The 24,810-nt window shown below is 38.4% G+C and overlaps 1 protein-coding gene across 8 annotated transcripts in view; it reads left to right on the top strand.

Annotated features, from left to right (window-relative positions):
- The first annotated feature begins 2,525 nt into the window (after positions 1-2,525).
- The window catches only part of Fhos (Formin homology 2 domain containing), a 292,809-nt gene continuing 270,524 nt past the window's right edge, over positions 2,526-24,810 (top strand). For all 8 annotated transcript variants that reach the window (XR_014441685.1, XM_083122315.1, XM_083122317.1 and 5 more), the window contains exon 1: positions 2,526-2,771. Coding sequence is in view for 7 of the 8 variants with exons in the window: in XM_083122315.1 (XP_082978441.1) it covers positions 2,751-2,771 (21 nt within the window). In the remaining variant the exon portion in view is untranslated. The remainder of the gene's footprint in view (positions 2,772-24,810) is intronic.

The raw sequence follows: 24,810 nt of genomic DNA, 5'->3' as shown, positions 1-24,810 counted from the left end.
CGAGGGCGTTGACCAGGGAAGACTCCCAATATCTAACGTTCGAAGTTTGAATCTCCGTGTAGAACAGGATGAAACATTTATTATTTCACCTATTTCACAGAACTCATCTTCGCGATGAACAACGTGGTAGACAACGTTAATTAACCACAAATACAAGAGATAGATTTCGATATTCTGACTATCCCATTCACTCCATTACCTCCAAACTTGTTCTATATTATCGAGACCTGTATACCCACCCCTCCTCTCTCTCTCCTTCACTTAAGACACCCATTTTTAACCAATTTCCCGTGGTTATTCTCCTGGCAAACCTTCCGTTGTCCCAATCTTGTGTAAACAGTGCACTGGACTGACTCCCTTTACAAATAGCTTCGACGAAGCGAAACGCCGACAACTCCATCTATCAATCGGGTTGAAAATCTGAACCGCAACACGGAAGCTAGTAATCCTGTTCCCAGCCTGTAGATCACAGTTCGAACATTTCCCGGTGTAATGCTAAGTTTCGGAACATGTCATAACGTGTGCGCGACCGAAAAACACGTGCTGCATTGTGTTTGTGAAGATAACAAACTTGCAGCGGCTTCGGTAGATTCTGGGTAACGTAAGATGAGGCTTAAAATAGTGCTCGTCTCACTGGTGGTTTCTGCCGGTCTCCTCCAAGATTGCCAACTACTAGGATCTTTCACTAAGTCTTGGTACATTGGTTTGTTTCCAAAATATAAAGTGTAAATACAATTGATGCAAGAATGTTCTTTTTCTATTTATTTGGAATAAAACAGGCAAATATTCAATTATGGTGCTCTGCATTGTATGCTATAAATGTTATTAACAACCATTATCAACCAAAACAAGGAAAAGTTTTCAAATGACTAAATTTCAAGTACACACAGATCTTTCCTCATAACCAAGAGAAAACTAAAATATGACTGAATTAAAGTCATATGTACGCAACAGAAAAAATATGGATGTTGAAATGATAAAGAAGAATGTAGAAGAAATTTCAGGGTTAAAATTTTCAGATTACGATATAGTGCCTTTACACCTAACTATTTCAGATCTTAAGAAACTGCTTTCAAAACAATAAAAAAGAAATATGAACATTAGTGAATTATATAAAACAGGGAAATATTAAAAACAAAAGTGAAGGGTTTGGTGTTGTATTCATTGTTTATACATCATATGAATATACAAGTGAAAGGTATGTTAACGTACTTAAGCTAAGCTATAAAAACTAACATTTTCGCGTACATGGATAACAATATTGATATGACAACATGCTCCTGTAACAATTTTTCTATTATTAATTGAATGGTTTGAGTAAGTATTTGTTTTAAAAAAATTCAAGGCCCTGTTCCATAAAACAAAATCTTAGTTTTACAATGTAAAGATACACATCACTATTCTCTACCCGCTGTAAGAACGAACTCAATGTAAACAAAAACACGTGACTTGTAAGAATTCCTATTAGTTAATACCGAGAAATATAGTGCATGTGATAAAGCCTAAATAATCATCTAAGTCACCGATTATGGATGAGATGAGTCAAGAATTAACCAATTGACATGCAACTACCTCTCAAGTCACGTGGTTTTGTTTATACTGACACACTTCTTTCGGTGGATGAAGAATATTACCTCTTTCCCGCCGACCTGTCCTCAACAAGAGTGTGATTGTTGGCTTTTAATGACAGATTCTCATTGGAAGCATATTTCAGTGCTTGAGATCCTACTCTTGAGCTGGAGGTTTAATCCTGATTAAACTATTTCAGTGTAAAATGATTTGACGAAGTAAACTTTAATATATTTCATACTTTCAGTGTCCGCGTGTGTGTGCTTGAAAAGGAGGAGGGGGGGGTCCGTAGCTGCCTTTATACCGGGTGTGTATTTTGCGCCTGTCTCTCGGTGCCTATGCCTGGGCGACTGGAGCGTGGTGCTAATTACATCACACCCACTATGGCCAAAGTGGAGAATGTGTGGAGTCGTACCTTGATATCCTTTATACACCTTCATAGCACGACGAGGTTACATTTCTTATACTTATCTTATGTTTTCTGTCAAGAAAATGACGAGTACTTTCTACGAAGACAGAGATGGAAGCAAATCGAAATAGGGGGGAAGGGGTGAGCCACAACCGGCCTAAATTACGCACTCGCTTGATGACACAGAAGAAAATTTGTATTGTTATTGCATTATTGAAAACCACGCTAAAATTTCTACCATGTACACCATTTCCTGTGTGTCTTGAATTTTAGGATTTCCTACTAAAACGACACACAACCTTTAGTTATTTTTGGGTCTGTGTAAGGGTTTCATAACGTCGGCAGCTTCCTCATGACTGTACTAATAGTGACACCCATCGAAAACATCATAAAACCTTGAATACTGTCAACTTCTCCTCCCCACGTTTGCATCAGTTTCAGTGCATTTTCAGGGTGCGAGTTTGCAACACTGCGATCCGAACCTAGTGCCAGCGCTGTCTAATTTTGCATTGGTCCCATACACACTGGCACATGGGCGATAGCTGAAGCCAAGTGGCCCCCCCGCACAAGCCAGTGAGTGTGGTTGTGAGCGCGTGAGAAGTGAATCCCATTGTGACGGACCAGTTATCGTCCAACAAAAGCTGTGTTATGTGACGGGAGTCAGAACGTAGGGGGAATAGTGCAATCGAAAGTTGAGACGGAGTAGATTCAAGCGAATTGGGACAAATCAGCTGCTATTTGGGGGAAAAGCTAATGTGTGTTGGTTTCTGCGATGTGTGCATATCGGAGTTACGTAAGTAAACAACGCTGTATACAATACATTTTGTAATTGATTTTGATTCTTAAAGTTATAATGCATGTGCTAGCATGCTGAGGACAGTTACATCATTCACTTCATAGGTGAAATAGGAATCCCTTTATATAAAAGGGGTTTCGATTGCAAGCAGATGCCAGAAGCAAAGGCTAGACAATTTAAAAAGGGGGCTAGAGGGGTTGTGATAGAGTGGCAGAGGGGGGGCATAAAAATTATCAAAAGATCAAAATTTAATACAGAATATTGTATATAATATATATATATAATGACACATTGTCATAAAAATATTTTTTCCAAAAAAACTGGGGGCTGTGACCCACCACGGGACCACTTTGGAGTCGGCACTGGCGATGCGCATTGCGCAGTGGCTCCGTTTGCACTTTGAACTGTAGGTCCAGCCTATCTCGACACGAAGTAGATTCGCAACAAACTTCTTTCGCAAGTCAACAGCAAATTTAAAGAACAGCTGTCTCGACTATACCATCTTCTGAGATTGAATTTGTGTTTTTCTTATTTTATCTCGCTTTTATTTCACTTTTGAATAACCGTGCCCATGAGGATGGATGGATAATGATTAAATCAGTATTTCTCAACCGTCGGGGCCTGACATGAATGGGCAGCGAGAGGTTCATTAGGTCCATTGCTTTGCAACTAATTTAAACCTAATTTTATATTTATCAACAGCCCTAGATACAATCGAACTATTACTCTATATGATTATTGTCGTCGAGTTTTTTGTTCTAAGTCAACTTTATACATACAGGGTTCCCACGCAAACTCCAAATCCATTTTCCCTGAGATTTCCCTGAGTTTTCCAGAATCTTCATATTTTTTCCACAGTATTGAATGCACAGTAAATGACTACTTTAATTTTACAATGGCCTCCTCCATTTCCCCTCATAGCCATACCATCCTCACCTTCTTTATTACCGTTGTTTTCTGATGCAAATAACAAAACTAGTTCAATAATAAAATAAAATTACTCTTCTTTGCATGTAATTAAGAACAAATATGACCAGTTTTCTAGAACTTTAAATAATTCTGAAACAATTTCTAACATATCTGATATAGAACATTGAAATATTTTCACACTTTTCATACATGTTTATAAATGGATACAATATCAATTAATCTGTAATGCATACAATGATAGTTAAGACAAACAAATTATTGGCATTTTTAAAACATATAAAAATGAAGTGACAATTATTAGTACCGATTTAAAAAGGAATAATAAGTTACTGAGACTGAAATATAAAACAAGAAATGTACTTAATGTCTGATACAGCAAATTAAGAAACTTTACTTCTCAGAAGCTTCAAGTTTTTTTAATTGTTCTGCAATAGCCTTTGCTTCTTCTTGCATCTTTTGTTTGTTTGACTTGTAAAGAACGGATCTCACTTGCTTTACGTTTAATTTCTTTCCTTTTGTCTTCTTTGTGATCACATTTCTTTCTCATCTTCTGCAATGCTTCTTCGTATCTAATACGTGCACCTTTAACACACTGGATCATATCTTTGCTTACTTCTACATTTGACACTCCTCCTACCACTTTCACTGCATCATAAAATTGCCGAATAGCCACAACAGACTCTTCTTTCAAGTTTTATATTAAAACCTGCTTATTTACAGAAAACCCACTTTCCACATATACATTGGCATGAGATAAAATCAAAACCAACTTAACAGTGCTCCAAAACAAGCCTAATCTAAGATGAATAAGTGAGGAATGCTAGTACGTAATGGTAAGTTAGTGACAGTTGCAGGTGCAAGTGTGATGGGGGGGGGGGGGCTAAGTACACCATTCAACTGGCCTTCACCTCATGATATTCAATTTCTGGCATATCTGTTGAGAAAACTATTTCACTACAAGATATTAATGTAGATTTGCTGGTCCTACAAGTAATTCCATTTTACACATATGTGAGCTTTTGAGGCATGTAAAAATTCACGTCATGTCATGACTATAACAATAGTTGAACATGATCAAAAACTTAAAATATGAACAAGTATTTATGAACAGTACATAATTCATATATGGCACTAGTAAGTAAATATTTAAAATTCTGTTCTAAATGCAGTAAATACACATCAACAATATTGTACACAAAAGATTGCAGAAAATAAATATTTCCCTAAACAGGACACTCCATTTTTTTACTATTTTGTAAAAAAAGAAGGAAGAAAAAACGTAAAACTACTCCTTAATAAGGAAAATCAGATGAACACTGGTTAACTTTGGACATCAGGTTATCTTTATTATGAGTTTTCCACATCTTGAAATATACTTTACGTCACGTAAAAGATCGAAATTGACTAATAAAATTTTAAAAAGCGCAAAATTTATGAGGGTATACACTTGGTCACCAGCCCTGGAATCACATTTAAAAACAAGAAACAGACAAACAAATAGATATGAGTTCCTTGCTGAAAGAGAAATGCTACAACAACTTGGATTATCCACAGACAGGAGCATATTATAATCCCTCAGTTTTGCTTCATTGGGAACCATTAATCAATTACAAGATTTTCGCTGAGATTTGTATTATTTTTCAAATTCCCTGAGATTTCCAGGTTTTCCAGGTGTGTGGGAACCCTGTACATAGATAGGATAATCGGGACTGGACCTGCAGTTTAAAGTGTGGTCCGAACTACTATGTGCTTCCACCGGGATCCATTGATTGCAAGGCGACGACGTTAGTACTACGCCATTGGAGATCTCTTCTTTATGATTATGCCATAATTTATTTATTAACATTTAATTTCAAGGGTACGTATTAATTCATGTACATCAGGGACAATCGCAAAGAAAACATCCTTCCAGAGAGAAGCTGGTTTACAAGATGCACTGCATGGGGGAGAGGTTGAGATGAGTACCCACCGAAAAAACACCCCTTACACCCCCTTCCCGATGAATTTTGTGGCTTGCACAAGACATTGTTGGTTCAATCCAGTTGTCGACCTTCCTGGTAGGAATGCTTTCGAGACAATATCTAAAAAGTATCATCTCCTCGTTCTCATCTCGATTCATAAACACTCGTCTCAGTCTCGGGAAACATGTCTCAGTTACAACGGTTTTCTACCATTCGACTGATCGACACACTGAAGATGAGTTGTCGAAATAGATGATGCGACGGAAGGAATGCCTCAACCAATGTTCCAACCTGCGACCTCTGGCTTCATAGCACGTTATGAGGGCCGCTCTATCATGGAGGCTGATGTGATATCTTCTCAAACCCGCCACTTATAGTGTCCACGGCTTATTTTCAGGAAGCTCCCCCATTGTCTTCACAATGGTCGATCATCGGGAATCGAACCTGGGATTGTTAACATCAAAGGCAAAGAGCTAAATGTTCGACAACGTGGGATAGGTGCAGCAAATTAGAGCTCAAATGATTAGATATATCCTCCTAAGAGCAATAACGCATGAGAAAACCTTAATATGGCAGTTGCAGTCACTTTAATGCCATTGAAGCCATGGTCGACAACGTTAAGTGGTTCGGGGTCATGAGTGTTCTTTGTGAGAGTCATTTCATCAATTTCATCACTCACCCTCATGGTCGCAATTAGACCAAAAAGTGATAGAAATGCGACGTAAATTAACAAAGATACAAATACCACCCTTCGAAAGCACGTTAGAAGGTTGTGTAACCTAAATAAGTTATTTTTGGGCTATTTTTTAGCATATGAATCTACAGTTCAGCGATAATTATGTATCGATAGGAAATTTAGGATAGGAATTGAGCCCGATAGCCTTACTTGGGTACGCCACTGATCCTGAATAGCGTTTCTCTTGTTTTTACCTCAGTCAAGTCCCATTTACGTCGCCCCCCCCCCCCCCATCTTCTTGTCATCTCCGTTGCAGTCAAGCGATTTTAAACAAATCAACAAAACAGGTGGACTATGTTTTTGTATCCAATGTATCTCTCCGCTTCCTGGTAGCGATAATCGTCTCGACTTTATTTGTATTACTCTTTTTCAGAGTTCCTAATTTGTATCCAAAACTCTGTGATGTGATCCTGATACCCATCAATTTTTTTCTATCGTTATCATTCGTTGATTAAAAAACAAAAAGTAAGCTAAGTGGCGGAACACTACTTTGAAAAGCTCGTCTCGAGTTTCAGATGCGCAACTCGATCTCGTCTCGTCTATTGTCTTCATTTTACAGATGTTTGTCTCGTTCTCAGTTCCGTCTCGATAAATCTCGAAAGGTTAGATCTCGTACTGGTGTTAATTTATAACGCATCGTCTAGACACCTTCCATAGTTGTAACCCTCGAAATACCAAGCAAAACAACACCCACGCAATACCAATGGGGTACATTTTGGACCCCAATGATTTTTTTCTTTGTTTCGCGTTTTAAAATGAGGGTTTTTCAAATAACATACAGAGAGTAGTTTTAAAATGTATTTCCCAAGTTACAAGTATAGATAATATGTAATATGTAAAAAACAAAGTCATTCATATTCATGTTCTATACATAGCTTTCATGATTTTGAATGATTAATGATTTCTAATGATACAATGGAAACAAACAGAGAGTATACATCACATTAAATTAAAATGTAGTTGACAAACAACTTTTCTAATGCCCAAGACACTGCATTTACTTTCATTATTGGAATACCAATGGGGTGCATTTTGGACCCCAGACACAAAAGAACATTTTCTTTCATAGCAAATTTTTCGAGAAAGGTCACCTTTTACTGCTTGTCATTTACATTAAACCAAAAATATTCAGCTACAAAAAAAATCCCAGTTTCGGAACTAAAAACCGGGTAAAATACAGCTACAAATATATGCGTGGGGTCCAAAATGTAACCCTTTGGTATTCCGAGGGTTATAAGTACAGCTGCAATACAATAATACCGTTTACAACGTAGAAGCATATAGTACTAACTGTCACGGCAAAAAAAACTTTCCACCATTAATTCTCATTGCTCGCTGAGTTGTATTTCCTACTGCGGTAGCAGAGTGGTTAGCATATCTCGCTACGACACCAGGTGTCCTGGGTTCGAATCCCGGCCTGGGCATGGATGTTCGTGAATGTCCATTCATCAATTTCATCACATCATCAACAGCTCCATCTTCGCAAATTATTAGCCAACAGTGGCACAAAAGCGAAGTAAAAATAAACCAAATGAATCAATCCTGCTGGAAAGCTCCCTTAGCCACTTAAATAAGTATACTAAACTATTCTCCATCTGCTGTAAGAACGAAGTTAATGTTGCCCATGAAAATATTAGTCGTAACTGTGCAGCTCATAATGTAAGATCCCAGAACTACAATATCGCTTCATCATGTGCACTATATTCTTACGCGCAAGGTTTCTGCAAAGTTGCCATCAGAATAACCAACAGCATGTGACAGAAATCAGAAATGCTTTCTTATGTAATTTATTTGTTTCTTATGCTGCACACAAAAGGCGTCTGACCTTTTGCGGTGCACAAACTTACTACATTTAGATTTTTTAAAGTGTACACATTTTATATTACAGTAAAACATGTCTATCCCGGAACATGATGGTTCCGAGCAAAATTTTCCGTCTTAATAGTTTTCCTTCTTATACAGGGTTGACTTTAAATACAGTATAGAGCGCTGCAGGAAATAATAGAAAGACAGATTTACATTTCGCATTACTTATAATGTAGAGTACTAATCCATGTACGTACATGAATAAACAGTCGCAATAAGCATAGCAGAGATTACAATTATGTAACTACACAACATGTTGGTACACTTTTTACAGTATTGTAAGAACTTACAGTACGTACTTATGTATCTTTTCGAACCCGGGACCCTGGCGTCGTAGCGCTATGTGCATAGAGGGAAAGAGAAAGATTGAAAGATGGAATAAGAGAGGTGAAGAAAGATTGAGATAAAAGTGAAGAAAAAAGAAAGAAACAAAGAGAGATAAGAAAAATAGAAAGATGACGAAAGAACAGAGGAGAAATAGACAAAGAAAGGTGGAGAAAGAGGGTAAGAGATGAAAGAAAGAAACGGAATCGTAACAGCTATGAGTATTGTAGCGCATTCTTTCATATGGACAATGTTATCGATAAGCGAGTGGCAACAGAGGCGTGTTCCACTTACAGTATTGCATTGTTTTCTTGCGAGCGAAAAAAATAAAGGAAGAAATTTCAGTCTTACTGAGAATAAAAACATCTCGTTGGTCTTTAAATGGTGTTCCGTTTCCGCGTTAAGGAGGTTTCCGCCTTAAGCAGGTCATTTTCAGGTATAAAATCTGTCCGTTCTGTGGACTTTTTTTCCGTATTTACAGGTTTCCTTCTTATAGAGGTTTCGGGATATGCAGTTTTTACTGTATTATATCTATAAAATTTACAAATTAATCCCTATAAAGCACAAAAATTGAGGGGTTAAAGAAGTGGCCGTTTCAGAAGGCACTCAAATGTCAACCTTCAGACTAACGAGGCTTTGGCGCCTGTACCCGCAGTCAGTATAATACGCTGATTCTTGTGCTTGTCCTTCATCGGTTTCATTATATCATGATTCATTCTCATCTTTGTGATTAGCCAGAAGTGGCAGAAAGGCGAACTAAAATAAACAAACCAATCAATCGTGTCTAGGACTGGGCAGATTCCCACCTTTACCGATACTTGAAAATTATAATAATTAAAAGTTGCTGAAAATGATAATGAATATTAATGTATAGCTAAATATACAAAACTGAAATTTTGCCTGTAGTATTATATTGATGTGAGACTTGGTCCATTACATTAAAAAAGGAACACAAATTAAGAGTATTTGAAAATAAAATTCTTAGATTAATATTTGGACCCAAAAAGGATGAGCAGAGAGGTGAGAGGAGAAGAATAATTTGGAGCTGCATAATTTGTATTCATCCCCAGATATTATTAGAATGATTAAATCAAGAAGACTTAGGTGGGCAGGCCATGTGGCACGAATGGGAGAGGAAAGAAGAGTTTACGGGATTCTTGTTTTGGGAGGCCTGATGGTAAGAGACCAGTAGGAAGGCCAAGACGAAGATGCAGATGTAACGTTGAGATGGACCTAAAAGGAATCGGTAAGGATTGAATAGATTGGATTGATCTTGCCCAGGATAGGGACAGACGGAAGGCTTGTGTTGCTGCAGCCATGAACTTTCGGGTTTAAGAATGATAGTTCAATTAGTTTAAACAAATATTCTCCAATTTTAAACATAGATTTACCAGAAAATTTTGATTAAAATGTTCAAGAATTACATCAGCATATTGAAAGAGATGTTATGTATCACAAATTGCACTTTTTTAATGCAAAATTTAGTACAAAATATAAAGAAAGTTTGAATTTTGCATAATTTCCAATGTCCGCATTTCTGTACATCTAGTGAAAAATCAAAGTGCCGGCAAAGTATCGACTGATATTGGTAAATAAATTACGGCCGTTGCTTTTCGATACGGATACCACTTAGCCCTAATCGTCTCAGTTGAACTTATTGTTACTGTTTCAAGAACCTTGTGCAACAATAATCAGTTGAAGAGTAACAGTTTTGTACATACGTAGCAAGGACGTATTTAGGGGGATCCAGGGGGTCTGGACCTCCCCTCCCCCGAAAGACTTACCAAGTACAAAAAATAAATAATGAAAATATGCGTTGTTTAACATTTGTTGTATAATCGACGGTTATTTGTTTCAATTTCTTTGAAGGCGTTAAATATTTAGTTCTTACAATTCCTTTATCATTAATTTGATGTGTATGTGTCTTAACAAAAGCTAACGTAGTGTAATGACTCTTTTGTTGCATAACAACAACATAATTGTTTCATTGGGAGACGCTTGACACTAAACTATTCTATATATTCTAGACATATTTAGGGGCTAAGTCCACGTTTTCGGAACCTGCCCCTCCCCCGCCGAAAGACTTACTAAGTGCTAGCTAGCATTAAACAATCAAAATGTACTTGTTTAGCATTTGCTGTATAATCGAGTGTTATTTATTTCCACCGAACTTTGAATGGCAGTACCAAAGATATTAATCTGAAACTTTAATTTTCGACAACTTGATATATTATTCTATGTTGTTATTTAATAAATGTTTAATTTTTTATCTATTTGGCACTGATTTCCTTGCCAGGGCAGTTTCTTTTATATAAATTTCAGCAATCTTAACTACACGTACACCGTTTTTTACGTATTATTATACAATACAATATTAATTTAATAGTTATTATTATTTAAATTAATTATTATAATAATATAGTTATTGTAATTTAAACGTTTATATTAATCATTATTTCTGAGACGCTTGGTTCTGACCCACCCCCCTGAAAAAAAATTCTAAATACGTGCCTGATATGTAGGTCATCATCAATAATGGCGTTCTGCTTGAAAAATAAGTGCTCGTGCGCAACAAGTTTTACTTTTTTGTATTTTGTAGACCTATTCACTATCTTCCTGATTCTATCCCGGTGCAATTTACCTGACATGATTCATCTCCAGAAGTCCCAGTATCTCTTATTCTGTCGTCAGCATCTCGGGGCGACCCCAGCAGCTGTTTCACCGCTTTATTTAGACCCTCGCTGCATCTGCGCCTGTTTTCCATTTCGTCGCGTTCCAAATCTCTCCTCTGCATAACCTCTTGAAGACAACGGAAATGTAGAGCACGCGACTGACAACGTTGAAGACTTTCTGAAGTGGTCGGCACTGACTACACGAGTCATTAATAGGGAATCAACTTTTAGTTTTAAGGCTGTCTGAAGCAGTCCGTGCGCCATCAAATTAATTTCGAACAACACATTGGATTCCATGCCTCACGGAAGTGACGTCAGGTCACACGTCATTTCTTTTCCTTGAATTCGTGGTTAACGTTCAGGAATACTTATCGAGAAATGGTTCTAAGCAAAGCTTCCAAGACAGATTCGATCAATCAGATTACGTGGTACTGAAATCGATTATCGAAGAAATATCGAGGTACAGAATGCAATTTATTTATATTCTGTAGAATCCAAAGCTGAAAAATTAAACACGTGGTTGTGGTAAATGAGGGGGTTGGTGGAACATTCTTTTCAGATTTTTTTTTATTGCTTTAGTTGTTTGTTTTTTTATTTCGCTTTTCTGCCACTTTTGGCTACTTGCAAAGATGATGATGAATCGTTATAAATTGAGATGGATGAATGGACAGTCACAAACATATACGAACGACACAGCACAAGACCTACAGAGTATTATACTGGCTGTGAGTTAGACGCCAGAGCCTCGCTAGTCTGCAAAGTGAAGTCCAGAGTAGAAGGGAGGTTGTTATTTGGGTGTCTTTGTAAAGAGACACCTCTTTTCGTTATTTATTTAATCTTGATTATCCAACAAAAAATGGTGTATATTTCTACAGCAATGATATTATAGGCACTTTCGACGACCAACTGTAAGAAAAAATAATTTTGTGTCATGTGCTTTGTTTATAGTCAATACAACGGCATTTAAAAAGTTTACAGTATTGTGAGACATCCAGTAACTTTCGAATCATTGAGCAAAGGAGAGGGGGAGGGAGTGGGTGCAGAAAACAGAAGCCCCCAGAAATCCCCTTACGGTACTATCATTTATAAACCTGAGCAGCGAGGTTGCATTTATTCAGGTTAAAATCCAGGTTTTCGAGAACTTGCATCGAAACAAGAATAATTGTTTATCTTAATGACCTCCATACGCTGTGAGAGTTTGTGTGGTGACACACTGTTTGTATTATTTAAGCTATATTTCTCTGTTTGCTGATTCTTGTTATTTGACTTAATTCCTTTTGCTCCATCAGGAACATAGGGCTTCAGTGAAACACCTCCATTTGGCTCTGTGACGTACCAACTCCTTGACCTCTCTCCACGTTTTTTCCTTTCTCGGCTCCTTCTTCTTCTACTGTTCTCTTCCATGTCTTCTTCGGACGTCCTATTTTCCGGGCTCCTTGGGGGTTCCAGTCTACGGCTCCTCTCTCTATTGCTCCAGTTGGTTTTCGTAAGGTGTGTCCTAACCAACTCCATTGTCTTCTTTTTATTTGGGTTGCAATTGGCTGTTGTTTAGTTTCTCTCCATAGTTCTTCATTTGATATTATTTCTGGCCATTTTATATTGAGGATACGCCTGAGACAGCGATTAATAAAGGTTTGTATCCTTTTCGTGTTAGCTTGTGTGGTTTTCCATGTTTCGCAAGTATACAGTAAAACTGATTTTACATTTGTATTGAAAATCCTTATTTTTGTCTTTCTAGAAACATTGCAGGTTTTCCAAATGGGATACAGTTGTATAAATGCCACATTGGCTTTCTTGATTCTATTTTGTATGTCTTCATCTGAACCTCCTTCTTTTGTTATGACACTTCCTAAGTATGTAAATCACTCTACTTGTTCAACCAGCTCATGACAAACATTCAATTTTCTCTTTTCCTCTTGCATTGACTCATTTCTTTAGTCTTGCTCACATTAATAGTGAATCCTGCTATCTTTGCTTCCTCCTGTAGCCTTTTTAGTTTCTCCTTCATGTCGCTAAGTCTTTGAGCTAATAAGCAGATGTCATCCGCAAAATCTAAATCTTCTAGTCTATCTTTGAGTCCCCATTGTATTCTCTTTTCCTGTAACCCATCGTTTTCTTCATAACTGCATTTAGTACTAGCAGAAATATTGTCGGATATAGAATGCAGCCCTGTCTCACTACATTTGTAATATCTATGTATTCTGTAAGCTGTCCTTCATGTAGGATTTTGCACCCGAAACCTTCGTACATATCTTTCATTAGGTTTAATATCTTCGTTGGAATGCCATATTCTGCTAGTGTCTGTCACATGACTCTTCTATTTAGTGAGTCAAAAGCCTTTTCAAAATCGATGAACGTAAGATATAAGGTGGCTTGCCATTCATTGTTTTGTTCCAGAATTATTCTTAGAGTATTTATTAAATTGACACAACTACGTTGTCTGCGGAAACCAGCTTGTTCTTTCCTCAATCTTGATTCTACAACATCCTTCAGTCTATTTAAGATTATTCTCGATAGTATCTTGCTTGGTATACTTAGAAAAGTAATTCCCCTCCAGTTTTTACAGTTAGTTGTATCTCCTTTTTTTTGGCAGCTTTACTATTAAACCTTCTCTCCATTCTAATGGAACTTTTTCTTCATTCCATATTTTCTCTAACATCGGTTGTAATAGGTCAATGGAAGTTTCCACATTAGCTTTAATTAGTTCCGGATTGATGTTATCCATTCCAGGAGCCTTGCCATTCTTAATTTGCTTTATTCCTAGTCTAACTTCTGCTCTAGTTGGGGGCCCTAATTTAATTTTGGTACATTTTCTATTTCCTTCTGTTCTTGTTCGGTTACAAGTTTCTTCTTCTCTTTTCCCTTCTCAATTCAATATGTCTGAAAAATATTCTTTCCATCTTTCCATTTGTTGTTCTTGGGTTAGCAATAGATTACAATTTCTATCTCTCACCGGTTTACTTTTCCTGAATGTTTTTCTGGATAATTTCTTAGTTATGTCATCCAACTGTTTTAAGTCGCCTCTCTTTTCTGCCTATTCTGCCTTTTGTGCTAAGTCCTCTACCCATTTCCTCTTATCTCTCCTCACACATTTCTTCACCTTTTTATCTATTTCCGAGTACTCTGTTTGGGTTGCTGCTTTCTGTAATCTTGCTCTGCTTTGGTTTATTTTTTGTTTTGCTTGTTTCCTATTTCTTATTACTTCCCAAGTGTCTTCAGACATCCAGTCTTTTTGTAGTTGATTTCTAATTCCAAGTACCTTCTCTCCAGTTTCTAAGTAGATTCTCTTCACATTTTCCCAATTTGTTTCAATATCTGGTTCATGCTGTGTACTTTCCAAGAGAGCTTGGAATCTACTAAATTCCTTTTGTTTTTCTTTCTCTGTCAATCTTTGAACATTAATTTTCATTTTAATTAATGACCTCCATACGCTGTGAGAGTTTGTGTGGTGACACGCTGTTTGTATTATTTAAGCTATATTTCTCCGTTTGCTGATTCTTGTTATTTAGGTCGCTCTAATCGCGGCGATGAGGATGAGTGATGATATGATGACATTGATAAAAGGACACTTGCAAAGAAGAATAATGCCTTGGGCCGGAATTCGTACCCGGGATCCCTTGCGTTGTAGCGCGCTGTGCTAACCACTCCGCCACTTACCCTTCGACACCGAGACGACGGTTGAGTCCACTTTATGCACAGATAGGCTAATCGGGACTAGACCTACTCTTTAAAGTGGTATGCGAACCAATATTTGCCGGGCATCGAACTCGGGACACCCTGATTAGAAGGCGACGACGTTACCATTGCGTCATTTGGGAGGCCCTGACACCGAGACAGATATTTATAACTCAAATGAAGACAGATTCGGGGCACCATCCCTATTGTAAAAAGAGTCCTGCCACAGTTTTCTTTATGATATCTCAACGTGGAAGCGCTGGGACTCTCCCAGACTGTCCAGAAACCGAAATTATTGCAGTTGACAGGGCCATCATATATCACACGCTGAGGACTCCTTTCCACCCACCATCATCTGTCGCTCCGCACTAATCATCCACTTCCCTTCTTCCCCAGCGGCGACACAGCGAGCCAGGTTGGCTACAGGATCATGCCTACGCATTGCCAAGCGGGTGGTCCTAGGGTCCATTTGTAACTGCGACGGAGCACATTGTGAAAAGGTGCAATGTCCAACATTATATACGGTGCTTCCAGAAGTAAGGCTGTGTCCGAAAGGTGGGAAGAAGCGGGCTTGAAGTACCGTCTTGTCGGAACTGACATCACCTAGTTCCATAGGCGTGCGATTAAGGAAGGCAAAAGCCTTGATGGAAGTTCAATCGGAGAAAGAAAAACCTCATTCCATCTCACTGTTGTATTGTATTGATGGGTTCTAAACAGGGACGCATATAGTGTGTGTCCGGGCCCACCGAGAATCACTATTAGAAGAATTTCAGCTTTCGTGGCACACAAGTTCTCTGTTCCCTCCCCCTTTATTTTCCATCTCTGTGGTTCAGACTAATTTATATATAAACAAGATTTCATGCAACAGATTCAAATCAACTACACATAATGTATTCATTTCCAATGTGTGGCCAATTTATTCTGGTGTAACACAACTAGGCTAGCGAATGAAATGCGTGAATCTTAATAACAAGTAATTTGCTGGAAAACGAATTGAGATAGTCCCATTATATAGGACATAAATCCGCCGTAGTTGCTGGGAACTTTCGTTGGCTTCAAAATACGGTTATCTTTTAAAGATAATAATATTGTTCAATAACGGTAATAAGATTTCTCTACATTCAGTTTCTAAGTGAGAATGTTAGGAAAGGCAACTGCCCCCCCCCCCCTCCCCCGTGTGCACGCCTATGTCTAGTGCACTTCGAAAGCGTCAATTAAACCAGCTATCTAGCCAGCAGCATGCAGCACGAGGCATTGCACACTCGTTTGCTACACCCGTTCGCTTGTTTGAAAACATGGAAGTTGAAAGTCCAGCTGTTGGTTGTAGTTCTTCTATTGTTTGCAAATGTAAATGTAATACGAATAACTTTTTAAAATGCTAAGTGATTTCATAGGGTTTTGATGCAGTTGAAGTGTAAATGGAAAAATTTTCGCTTCTAGTCCAGGTTTCAAGACAGCTGCACAGGTTCAAGACATGTAATTATTGCTATGGATTACTAAAAAAATTGTAGTTACCCCAAGCAGTTACACCAAATAATCAACGAAATACAGAAGCAGAGTTCTTTGAAGGAGGGACCTTATTATATTCTCGTCCCGGCCTTAGGAATTTCTAGCTAGGGTTCTGTAATTCTCGATCTTAAGTTGTGTAAGACTTTGTGTTAAATACCCAAATTGTGGGTTATTAAAATCTTGTTCTCCAACCACAAACACTGTTTAAATACATATTTATATAATTATGACATTTGAGATTGCTAGCTTTCCGTTATTTCGAAAATTCGAACCATTAAAAAATATGGACAGTTCAACAGGCTATTGTATTCAAATAAAAAGAATTATTACGTATTCACCCAAAATATTTTGAGGGGTAATGCATCCACGGTCTAGCTGGGGGATGGAAACCTTTGTTTAAGGAGGACGGGCAGATCAAGTATCGTGTTCAATAAAGCTTAAAAGATTATTACTTTCAGTAGACATGCTATAGTAATTAAATACTTCATGTGGATTCCCACATGATTTGGGGGGACGCATGACGGGATTTGGGGGGGGATTGCGCCATTGACCTTGGGGGGGGGGGATGGGTACCCCTGAACCCAACCAAACGTTATTGGTGAAGGGCAAAAGTGTATGGGTCACGTGATGTCTACTTTACATGAAAGTTATGATTAAGATAATGACCTAATCTATTTGTAAATACTAAGCATAGGCGTGCGCACGGGAGGGGCAAGGGGGGGCAATTGCCCCCTTAATCATGAACATCCGCAATTTTTTTCCACGGAGGGACAAGCAAGGAACATAATACTGTACCCCGATAAGTGTTGCCCCTTTCAATAAACACCACTTGAATTTGAAATTATCGCATTTCTGCATCCCCAATATAATAATTATTTTAAATTGCCCCCCCCCCAACCTGGACGGTAATAAATTCTAGGGGGCAAGGGGGCCAATCATTGAAGTAAAAGAAAGCAAGACTAGCATAATTTAAGAGTAGCTGCATAAAAGGACACTCAAGATGGTATTACTTTTCACGTCTTTCTTGCATTCTTTCTTCCATACGGCCAAGAGTACCTGCAGGGGGTCACAGAGAGGAAATTGCCCCCTCGATTTCAAATTTTATAGGGAGTTGGCCCTGGGCCCCGAACGATCAAAATGAAAATAAATGTAAAAGAGAATGCCATGGCGCCCCATGAAATTTAAGGGGCCCTATTAAATCAATATTGTTTTCAGTTTGCAAAAATTTGAATATAAAATTTTTCTTGCTCGCTTCGCTCGCAGTTTCATTGTTTTTCTGTAATGCATTGGAAATTGCCAGAGAGAGAAGTAGTATCAACTTAGTACTTCAGTCTGTTACTGCTAAACAATTTTGTCATATTCCATGAACAATTGTTTGGACGAAGAGGAGCGCGCACATTTCAGAGACAATTTGTCATTTTAGCTGTTGGTTTGTTATAGGGCACATGAATTGATTATGTAATGTATTTAAATAATATGTTTACACACACACACACACACACATATATATATATATATAGGCCTATATATTCACGTGCGTGCATTATGCAATAAAACTAAAAGAGTGAGATAAAATGAGGTTTTTCTTTCCCGACTGACTTTCATCAAGGCTCTTGCCCCCCACCCCCTAATCAGAGGGTCTGCGCACACCTATGATGCTAAGCTAGTGAATATACAGCAATGTTGTGACTTACAAAGCTTTCATCCTAATAATTAAAGATTGGACTATCTATTTTTCACGATCACATAAGTGGAACTAACATTGACGATCTCTGATAAACAAATGTTAGGCTTAATACTATAAGACTTAATTCTGATAGTGGAATTATACACAATATAGGTTATTATTGGCCTTGTTGCAATAATACAGGACATATGATTTCTCTATTGAAGAGATTGTTTATTGTTCATAATTTTACTGCTTCATTATAGAATTAAAATATGTCTATTTCATAAACGAGTGAAATCTCCTTTAGATTGAAAGTATCCAGTGCTTTTTACTTGTTGCAAAGAAAATAATAATTTAAGTAATTTGAATTTTATGTGCGTTTATACTTATATTGTTAATTACATGAGATAATGAACCATTTCCGTTACAGAAGATGCGAGTGATCTACGTATATTGTCATTCCAGTATTTATTAACAAGTGCTCAAAATTTTGATAATGTGTTAGACTGAAATCACGTAAAGTAGATAATTTTCATAACAGGAACGTTATGCGTCTAAATTTAATGCTATAAATGAGCTTTCTTTGTTTAATTTTAAAATGTTATGGATCATTTAAGATTTATACGAGGGTTCTTTAATTTGTCTTCTACTTTAGTAATGTGAATAGCCAGCATATGATTGACAGAGATGCATGAGTTTGAAATTCCTAACTGCAGTAAATATGAGAGGACTTGTCTGCACTGCGTGAGAGGGGCGTGTGAGGGCAGAGTCACATAGAATAGCTTTCAACTATATCCACAAATATACTGGAACTACACGTTAATTCCATGTGTTGATAATTTTATTGACGTTTAGGCACCGAGGTTGACTCCCTGTAGCAATCCCTCACACTGTGTTAAACGCTTTCTTTTATCAATTAACAATTTTATTGTGTTTTGAACAGTGGCGTAGCAACATATCGCGAGGACCTGGACGAGATTAGAATGCGAGGCCCCCATTCGTTCTTTAAATTTGAAATCTCAATGTGAATCGGTACAAAGTCTTCAGAGATACGTCGGCAATTTATCATATTTAAATAATAATAAATTAGTGAAGAAAGTTATATATAATAATTTCACACGCCCTAAAAATGTCTTTCTTTGTTTTCCGGGAGCTGAAATATGAAGCTGTAAGAAGGAAGTAAGAACTTATATTTTCCATTGCCTTCTTGAGTTGCAAACAACCCAAGCATTTAAATGCCTCGCACTTGCTTCGTGGCAGTTGGACGTGCTTCGTTGTTAACATATTAAAATCGGGAGTGCAAAATCGAGAGAAAGAAGAGACAAGACAAATCGCTTTTTATTCGAGAAAGGAATAAATGGGTAAAAATGTCCACGCAAAGTTATCGTGAATTTTTGCGTAAATATTTCACATGAGAAATGACAATAATTTTTACTTTTTCAGACCTCCTTAGACTTAGAGTCCCGCCCGCCTGCATGTTACGCCCCTGATTTGACGTATTTTAACGTTTAACTAGAATTTAAAGCCAGATAAAAACAGATTTTTTTAAATTTTATTGCCTACATAAATTAGCCCTTTCCATCTTTTTTCCCCCTCACTTCTATTTAATACATTTTTTGTACCAACCCAATGAGACGTGAGGTTCATTCAGGCGCGAGGCCCACCCCTTGCTACGTCACTGGTTTTGAATGCTATGTTTCAATGACAGTTCAATCCTGCACGCTTTAACCACCGTCCACTCAATACCGATAATTGATTCACCTGTATGTACCCATCTTTTACACCTCCTGGTCCAGCTTTCAGCTGGCATGCGCACATTTGCACGCATCGAATGCTCTTCCTACGAAGACCATGCTTCTTCATATTATGTCCAGTGCCAAAAAAATTAATGGACGCTGGTGCGATTCAAAAACTTTTAAAAGCCCTCGCTTGTCCAAGGAAGAGTAATGGACTCGATCGCATTGTTGATTTAAAAAAAAAAAAAAAAGTGGCGCAAGGAGGCAAAACCAGATGTCGCCAGCTACGCATCACGTGGTTGCAAAACCCACACTGGAATCATCTGCGTTGGAACAAATGGATGACTGCGAGGCAAGATAATGGAGGCATATGTATGGGCCATAAACAGCTGGCCCAGTGCCCACGCTGCTAGTTGCAAGACACACTGCCCGCTGCAATAAAAAGAAACCGATTATCAATCTTGTAAACAGAATCAGTCCGGTGAATATTCGCACCACCCTCGGAGTGTTTATGACTGGCATAACAGATCCACTTGTTCAATGGCTAGGATTAATTTAGCACGCAGACTACTGTTCTCTCTATGTTAGAAGCAGACTCGCTTCCCGTCAGATAGAGATATATCGATTGCAAAATGATTGTAAGTTCCATTTAGAAATTTATGTTATGGATATCTTGATCTAGACGAGAGACAGAAGGTCTTTGAAAAATCGAAACCAGAAGCTTTCCATTGTCGAGACGAGACAGAGAAGCTACACGAAACTAATTTCCTTCAGCCAAATTTACTTTACTTGCAACATATTCAGACATACAAACGAATATGTACCTGGCTATTTGAAGAAGAGTCATATTTTGTTACAGTAATTGCAAAGTCAATGCATTAATGACAATTGTAAATCTGTGTTGCGTGGTTGCGTACATCCAGGATAAAACTAAGGTTTTCGATGGTTCGTAGTTCTCCAAGAAGACATCAAACGGAAAACTTTTATCAATAAAATGTATTTGCTTTAGTGAACTGTAGGAAGCTCCCCGATGGCGTAGTGGTAACGCTGTCGTTGGTCCTAGGTTCGGGAACCGACACATAGTGATTCCCATCCCACTTTAGGTTGTCCAGTTAATCGTATCAGAGTGTAAAGTGGATTTGAAACAACTGACAAAACTTTCTAATGGCCTCTGTAAGCTGTGAAATTCTGTGCGGTTATAAGATGCCCATGTTTGTTCATCTATATTTTGATTGATTGATTTAGTTTATTTAACGTCGAATTTCTGCCACGTTTGGCTAGTTGCAACGATGGGGATAAATGATAAGATGAAATGTAAGGACTATCAAACATATACGTACAAAACAAGCCACACAGAGGATTGTACTGGCTGTGAGTCCAGACGCCAGAGCTTCGTTGGCCTGCAAGACCATAGTTACCGAGGTGAACTACGTGGAAGAGAAGTTGACATTTTGATGCTTGCGGGAAAGTCGGCCCCTTACACCCCATATTATGGCCGTGTCCGAAAGTTGCAAGACCGTACTTGAAGCGAACATCCTTCGAAAATGGTGTCGCCTTTTACTGGAAGCGCAAGTCTTTCGAATTGCACTTCGACTGCAGCGCCCAATACAATCAGTAAATAAACACGTGGTTTTTCCCGCGTTATAACACTTTTATTCACGATAGAAGGAGCATAGCATTTTAAAACGTTCTTATACATTTCCACACAATAGGTCAACTACTACTACCCAGTGGCGGCCGGCAGCTGGTGCAACGTGATCAAGAAATTGCAAAAAAATCTTCACTAGCATATGTCATAGATATCTAATGTAACTTTGTTTACTAAAATTGCAGAAAAAACCCAGAGTTCCTAAGATTGATTTATTTTACTTCGCTTTTCTGCTACTTTTGGCTAATCGCGAATATGAGTATGAGTTAACACTCACAAAGAACACCCATGCCCAGGCCGGGATTCAAACCCGTGATCCCTGGCGTCGTAGCATGCTGTGCACGGAGGTCATACAGAGTTTATAAGAAATATATGTGGCTATTAAAATTTCGACGCCTCTCACCTTTACCACTTTTTTGAATAGAATTAATGTTTAAATCTGGTGTGGGACGGCCAAGTTGTTTAAGTTTTAATTTAATATCGTGTGTTCCCTTGGAAAATTGTGCATGTAATAATTAGGGAGCGGAAGTTGATGAAATGTCATATTTTTTCTGACATCTCTTACACGATGCCCATTAAATATACACAATATTACACTTCGTCTACAACCCAAAAAAAGGTAATCTTAAAGTGCATTTTTTTTGCATTTTTTGCTAATTTTCAGGTTTTAGGTTATTTTCCCCGATTTTCGGCATTTTTCCGTGATTTTTCGCAATATTCGGTGTATTGTTTCGTCATATTTTATCACTTCTTTCATTTTGGTAATATTCTTGAGTCTTTTCACCAAGGTGAACATAGACCTATATTTATCTCGCAGGATTGCAATTTACGAGCAAAGGAAATGCTGAACTGTGACAGTCTTTGTTGTGTCGGGGGAAACTACCAGGTGTCCGTCTGGGGCAAACTCAGATTCAAGATCAGATAAGGGGAGGATGGATTGTTTAATTTGCTTTCCATTTCAATTTTTAACCTGAAACTAACAAATTTAATGGTCATTTTTTGCATTTTTTTCGTCATTATTTCCCATTTTTTAGGACATTCTATAGGTCATATACCTATATTTTTTAGGTCATCAACTTCCGCTCCCTAGTAAAAATACACTAATCTGACTAATCGTCACTCGCTACCCTACCTTTCACACACCATCGGACACTTTCACTTCACAAAAACAAAAAAAAAGAAAACACTGTACAATTAGAGACACTGAGTCGAACACGGTATCCTCACCTTGCTTTGTTTATAATTTGCAACCACAGCACGGTAGACGGCACATCAACAATCGGTGTTACCAGTGGCGGTGATTAGGAGGGGCGATGGGGCAGTTGCCCCCTATTTTTTGTCACTTTTGCCATCGCACTATGCTAAGCCTTATCTACGAGGGAAAGTGAACTCTCTGTTCCCCCAGTTTTAGCACCTTGCCCCATCCTGGTTTTGGAACCCACTGGGTGTTACTAACAACTAAAATATGATTATCTGCTAAATGATCTGTGGATCTAAAATTTTTAAAGTTCAACGCAAGAAATTGAATTATATCTCCAAGTGAAATTCATATACTGATAGATTTTCAGTATGATTTTTTACAAGCATAAATGTAAAAGATACCCTGATGATGAGAGTTCCCTTTGATAAAAAAATATCTACAATATTGCCAACGTCAGTTGCAACACGTGTATGTCTGTGTGCGTGAAAGCAAGGAATATATCTTATCTTAAGGAAGAAATCGATAACAAAAAAGTCTGAATGGCTCTCTAGGCGCATCTATCTAAATGTTTATATAAATTTGGGAAGATATAACGTTCGTTCTTCCCAAGTAGACAGGACAGTATCTTTCTCGCGAATTACTTCTCCAACGGATATTCCAAATCGGTCAGCATTAGCGACTTATCTTCGAAGTTTGCAACTATGTCAACACAATGCGAAAGCTCTCCCGACGTGCCAGCCGAAAATTGGCTCGGCTAGTGTCTTATGCTACCCCCTCTTTCCCGTTGAGACTTTTTAAGCCTCTGCGCATGCGTCAACGTATAGGCCACACTGGCTCGGATAGCTCTGAGCAAGTGAGAGAATAGCTGGGGATCTGGCGTAGAGATTGAGGATTGCGAGATTTGAATCTCCTTGCTCGTAAATGAGTTAATCTAACTATATTTTGGCAAAGCAAGTCCTTTTTCTGAGGGTAGAGCCATGGCACGGCGGCTCTCCCCTTAGAGCCGTCGTTGCTACTACCAACACTTGTCTTCGAACAAACGAGTCTGCAATGACGCGTACTGCATGCTGAGGGCTCGATTGCTCGCTTAAGCCTGGTTTACATTGGTCGAGTAGACGGGAGAGCAGCTGGAGCGAGTAGGGTAAAGCGAGCTACTCTCCCCGTGTAAACAACTGGGGAGAGTACTCGCTCCAGTAGTCAGGACAGTAGAGTGGCTGTCCACGGAGGAGAGCGTCTCGACCGAGTTGCTTCCTCTCCCATCGATTTTTTCACTCGAGCGTAAACTCAACAGACCACTCTATCAATGTCAACCCTTTTTGAGGAGAGTATAGAGTCTGTGCTGTCGTAGAGTGTTGTGAGTATGCTTGTTATAAATTGTAATTGTATTTAGAAGAGGTCAACCATGAATAAAAGGTGATTCAAGTCCCACAGGCGACAACAAAGTTTGTAGCACTGTGCCGTGAATATGGGTGTCCAAACAAAAGAAACTATGAGCGTATGAGGCCATAATAAGTGCAGGAGGCGAGACTTGGTGTATTTGGTGTAGGAGAAGTAAAATTGAAAATAAATAATTTACGTTCTACGTACAACCAAGAACAATTGAAAATAGAAAAAATCAAGGAAATTAGTTTTCTTTCTAGACATGTCCTCGAGCATTATTGTATTCATTCCTCGTAAAAGAAAAGTGTGTAAATCGTTTCAGAGCTTTCTTTTTAATCGCCAACAACGTTGATGGATTCATTCTCACAAAAGAGTAACAAACAGATGCAGTCACAATCCTACTTTGCTAGAGTCTAGTAGAAAGTTTGTGAACAGCTACTCGCCATAGAAGGGTCGAGTCGAGCAGACAGGCCAGTAACTCGTCCCAGTAACTCTCCCGCTCAACCGATCAATGTAAACCAGCCTTTAATTTGGTGCTTCCGAACTGTACTTGGTGACGTCACTTCTGACAAGACCTTTCGGACAAAGCATATACCGTGCGTCCATTTCGATCTTCAGCCGAGAGATCGGGGGAAGCGTGGCGGGCGACGCTGACAGAGATGTAGACATTTGCGTCCTGTAATGACCGCTTATTTTTATGGACATATGCATACATTCATATAAATATTG

This window comes from Lepisma saccharinum, chromosome 5 (genome assembly GCF_977018435.1).
Source record: "Lepisma saccharinum chromosome 5, izLepSacc3.1, whole genome shotgun sequence".
Taxonomy (NCBI): Eukaryota; Metazoa; Arthropoda; class Insecta; order Zygentoma; family Lepismatidae; genus Lepisma; species Lepisma saccharinum.
Note: the sequence above shows the minus strand (reverse complement) of the source record. Positions and strands in the feature narration are given on the sequence as shown.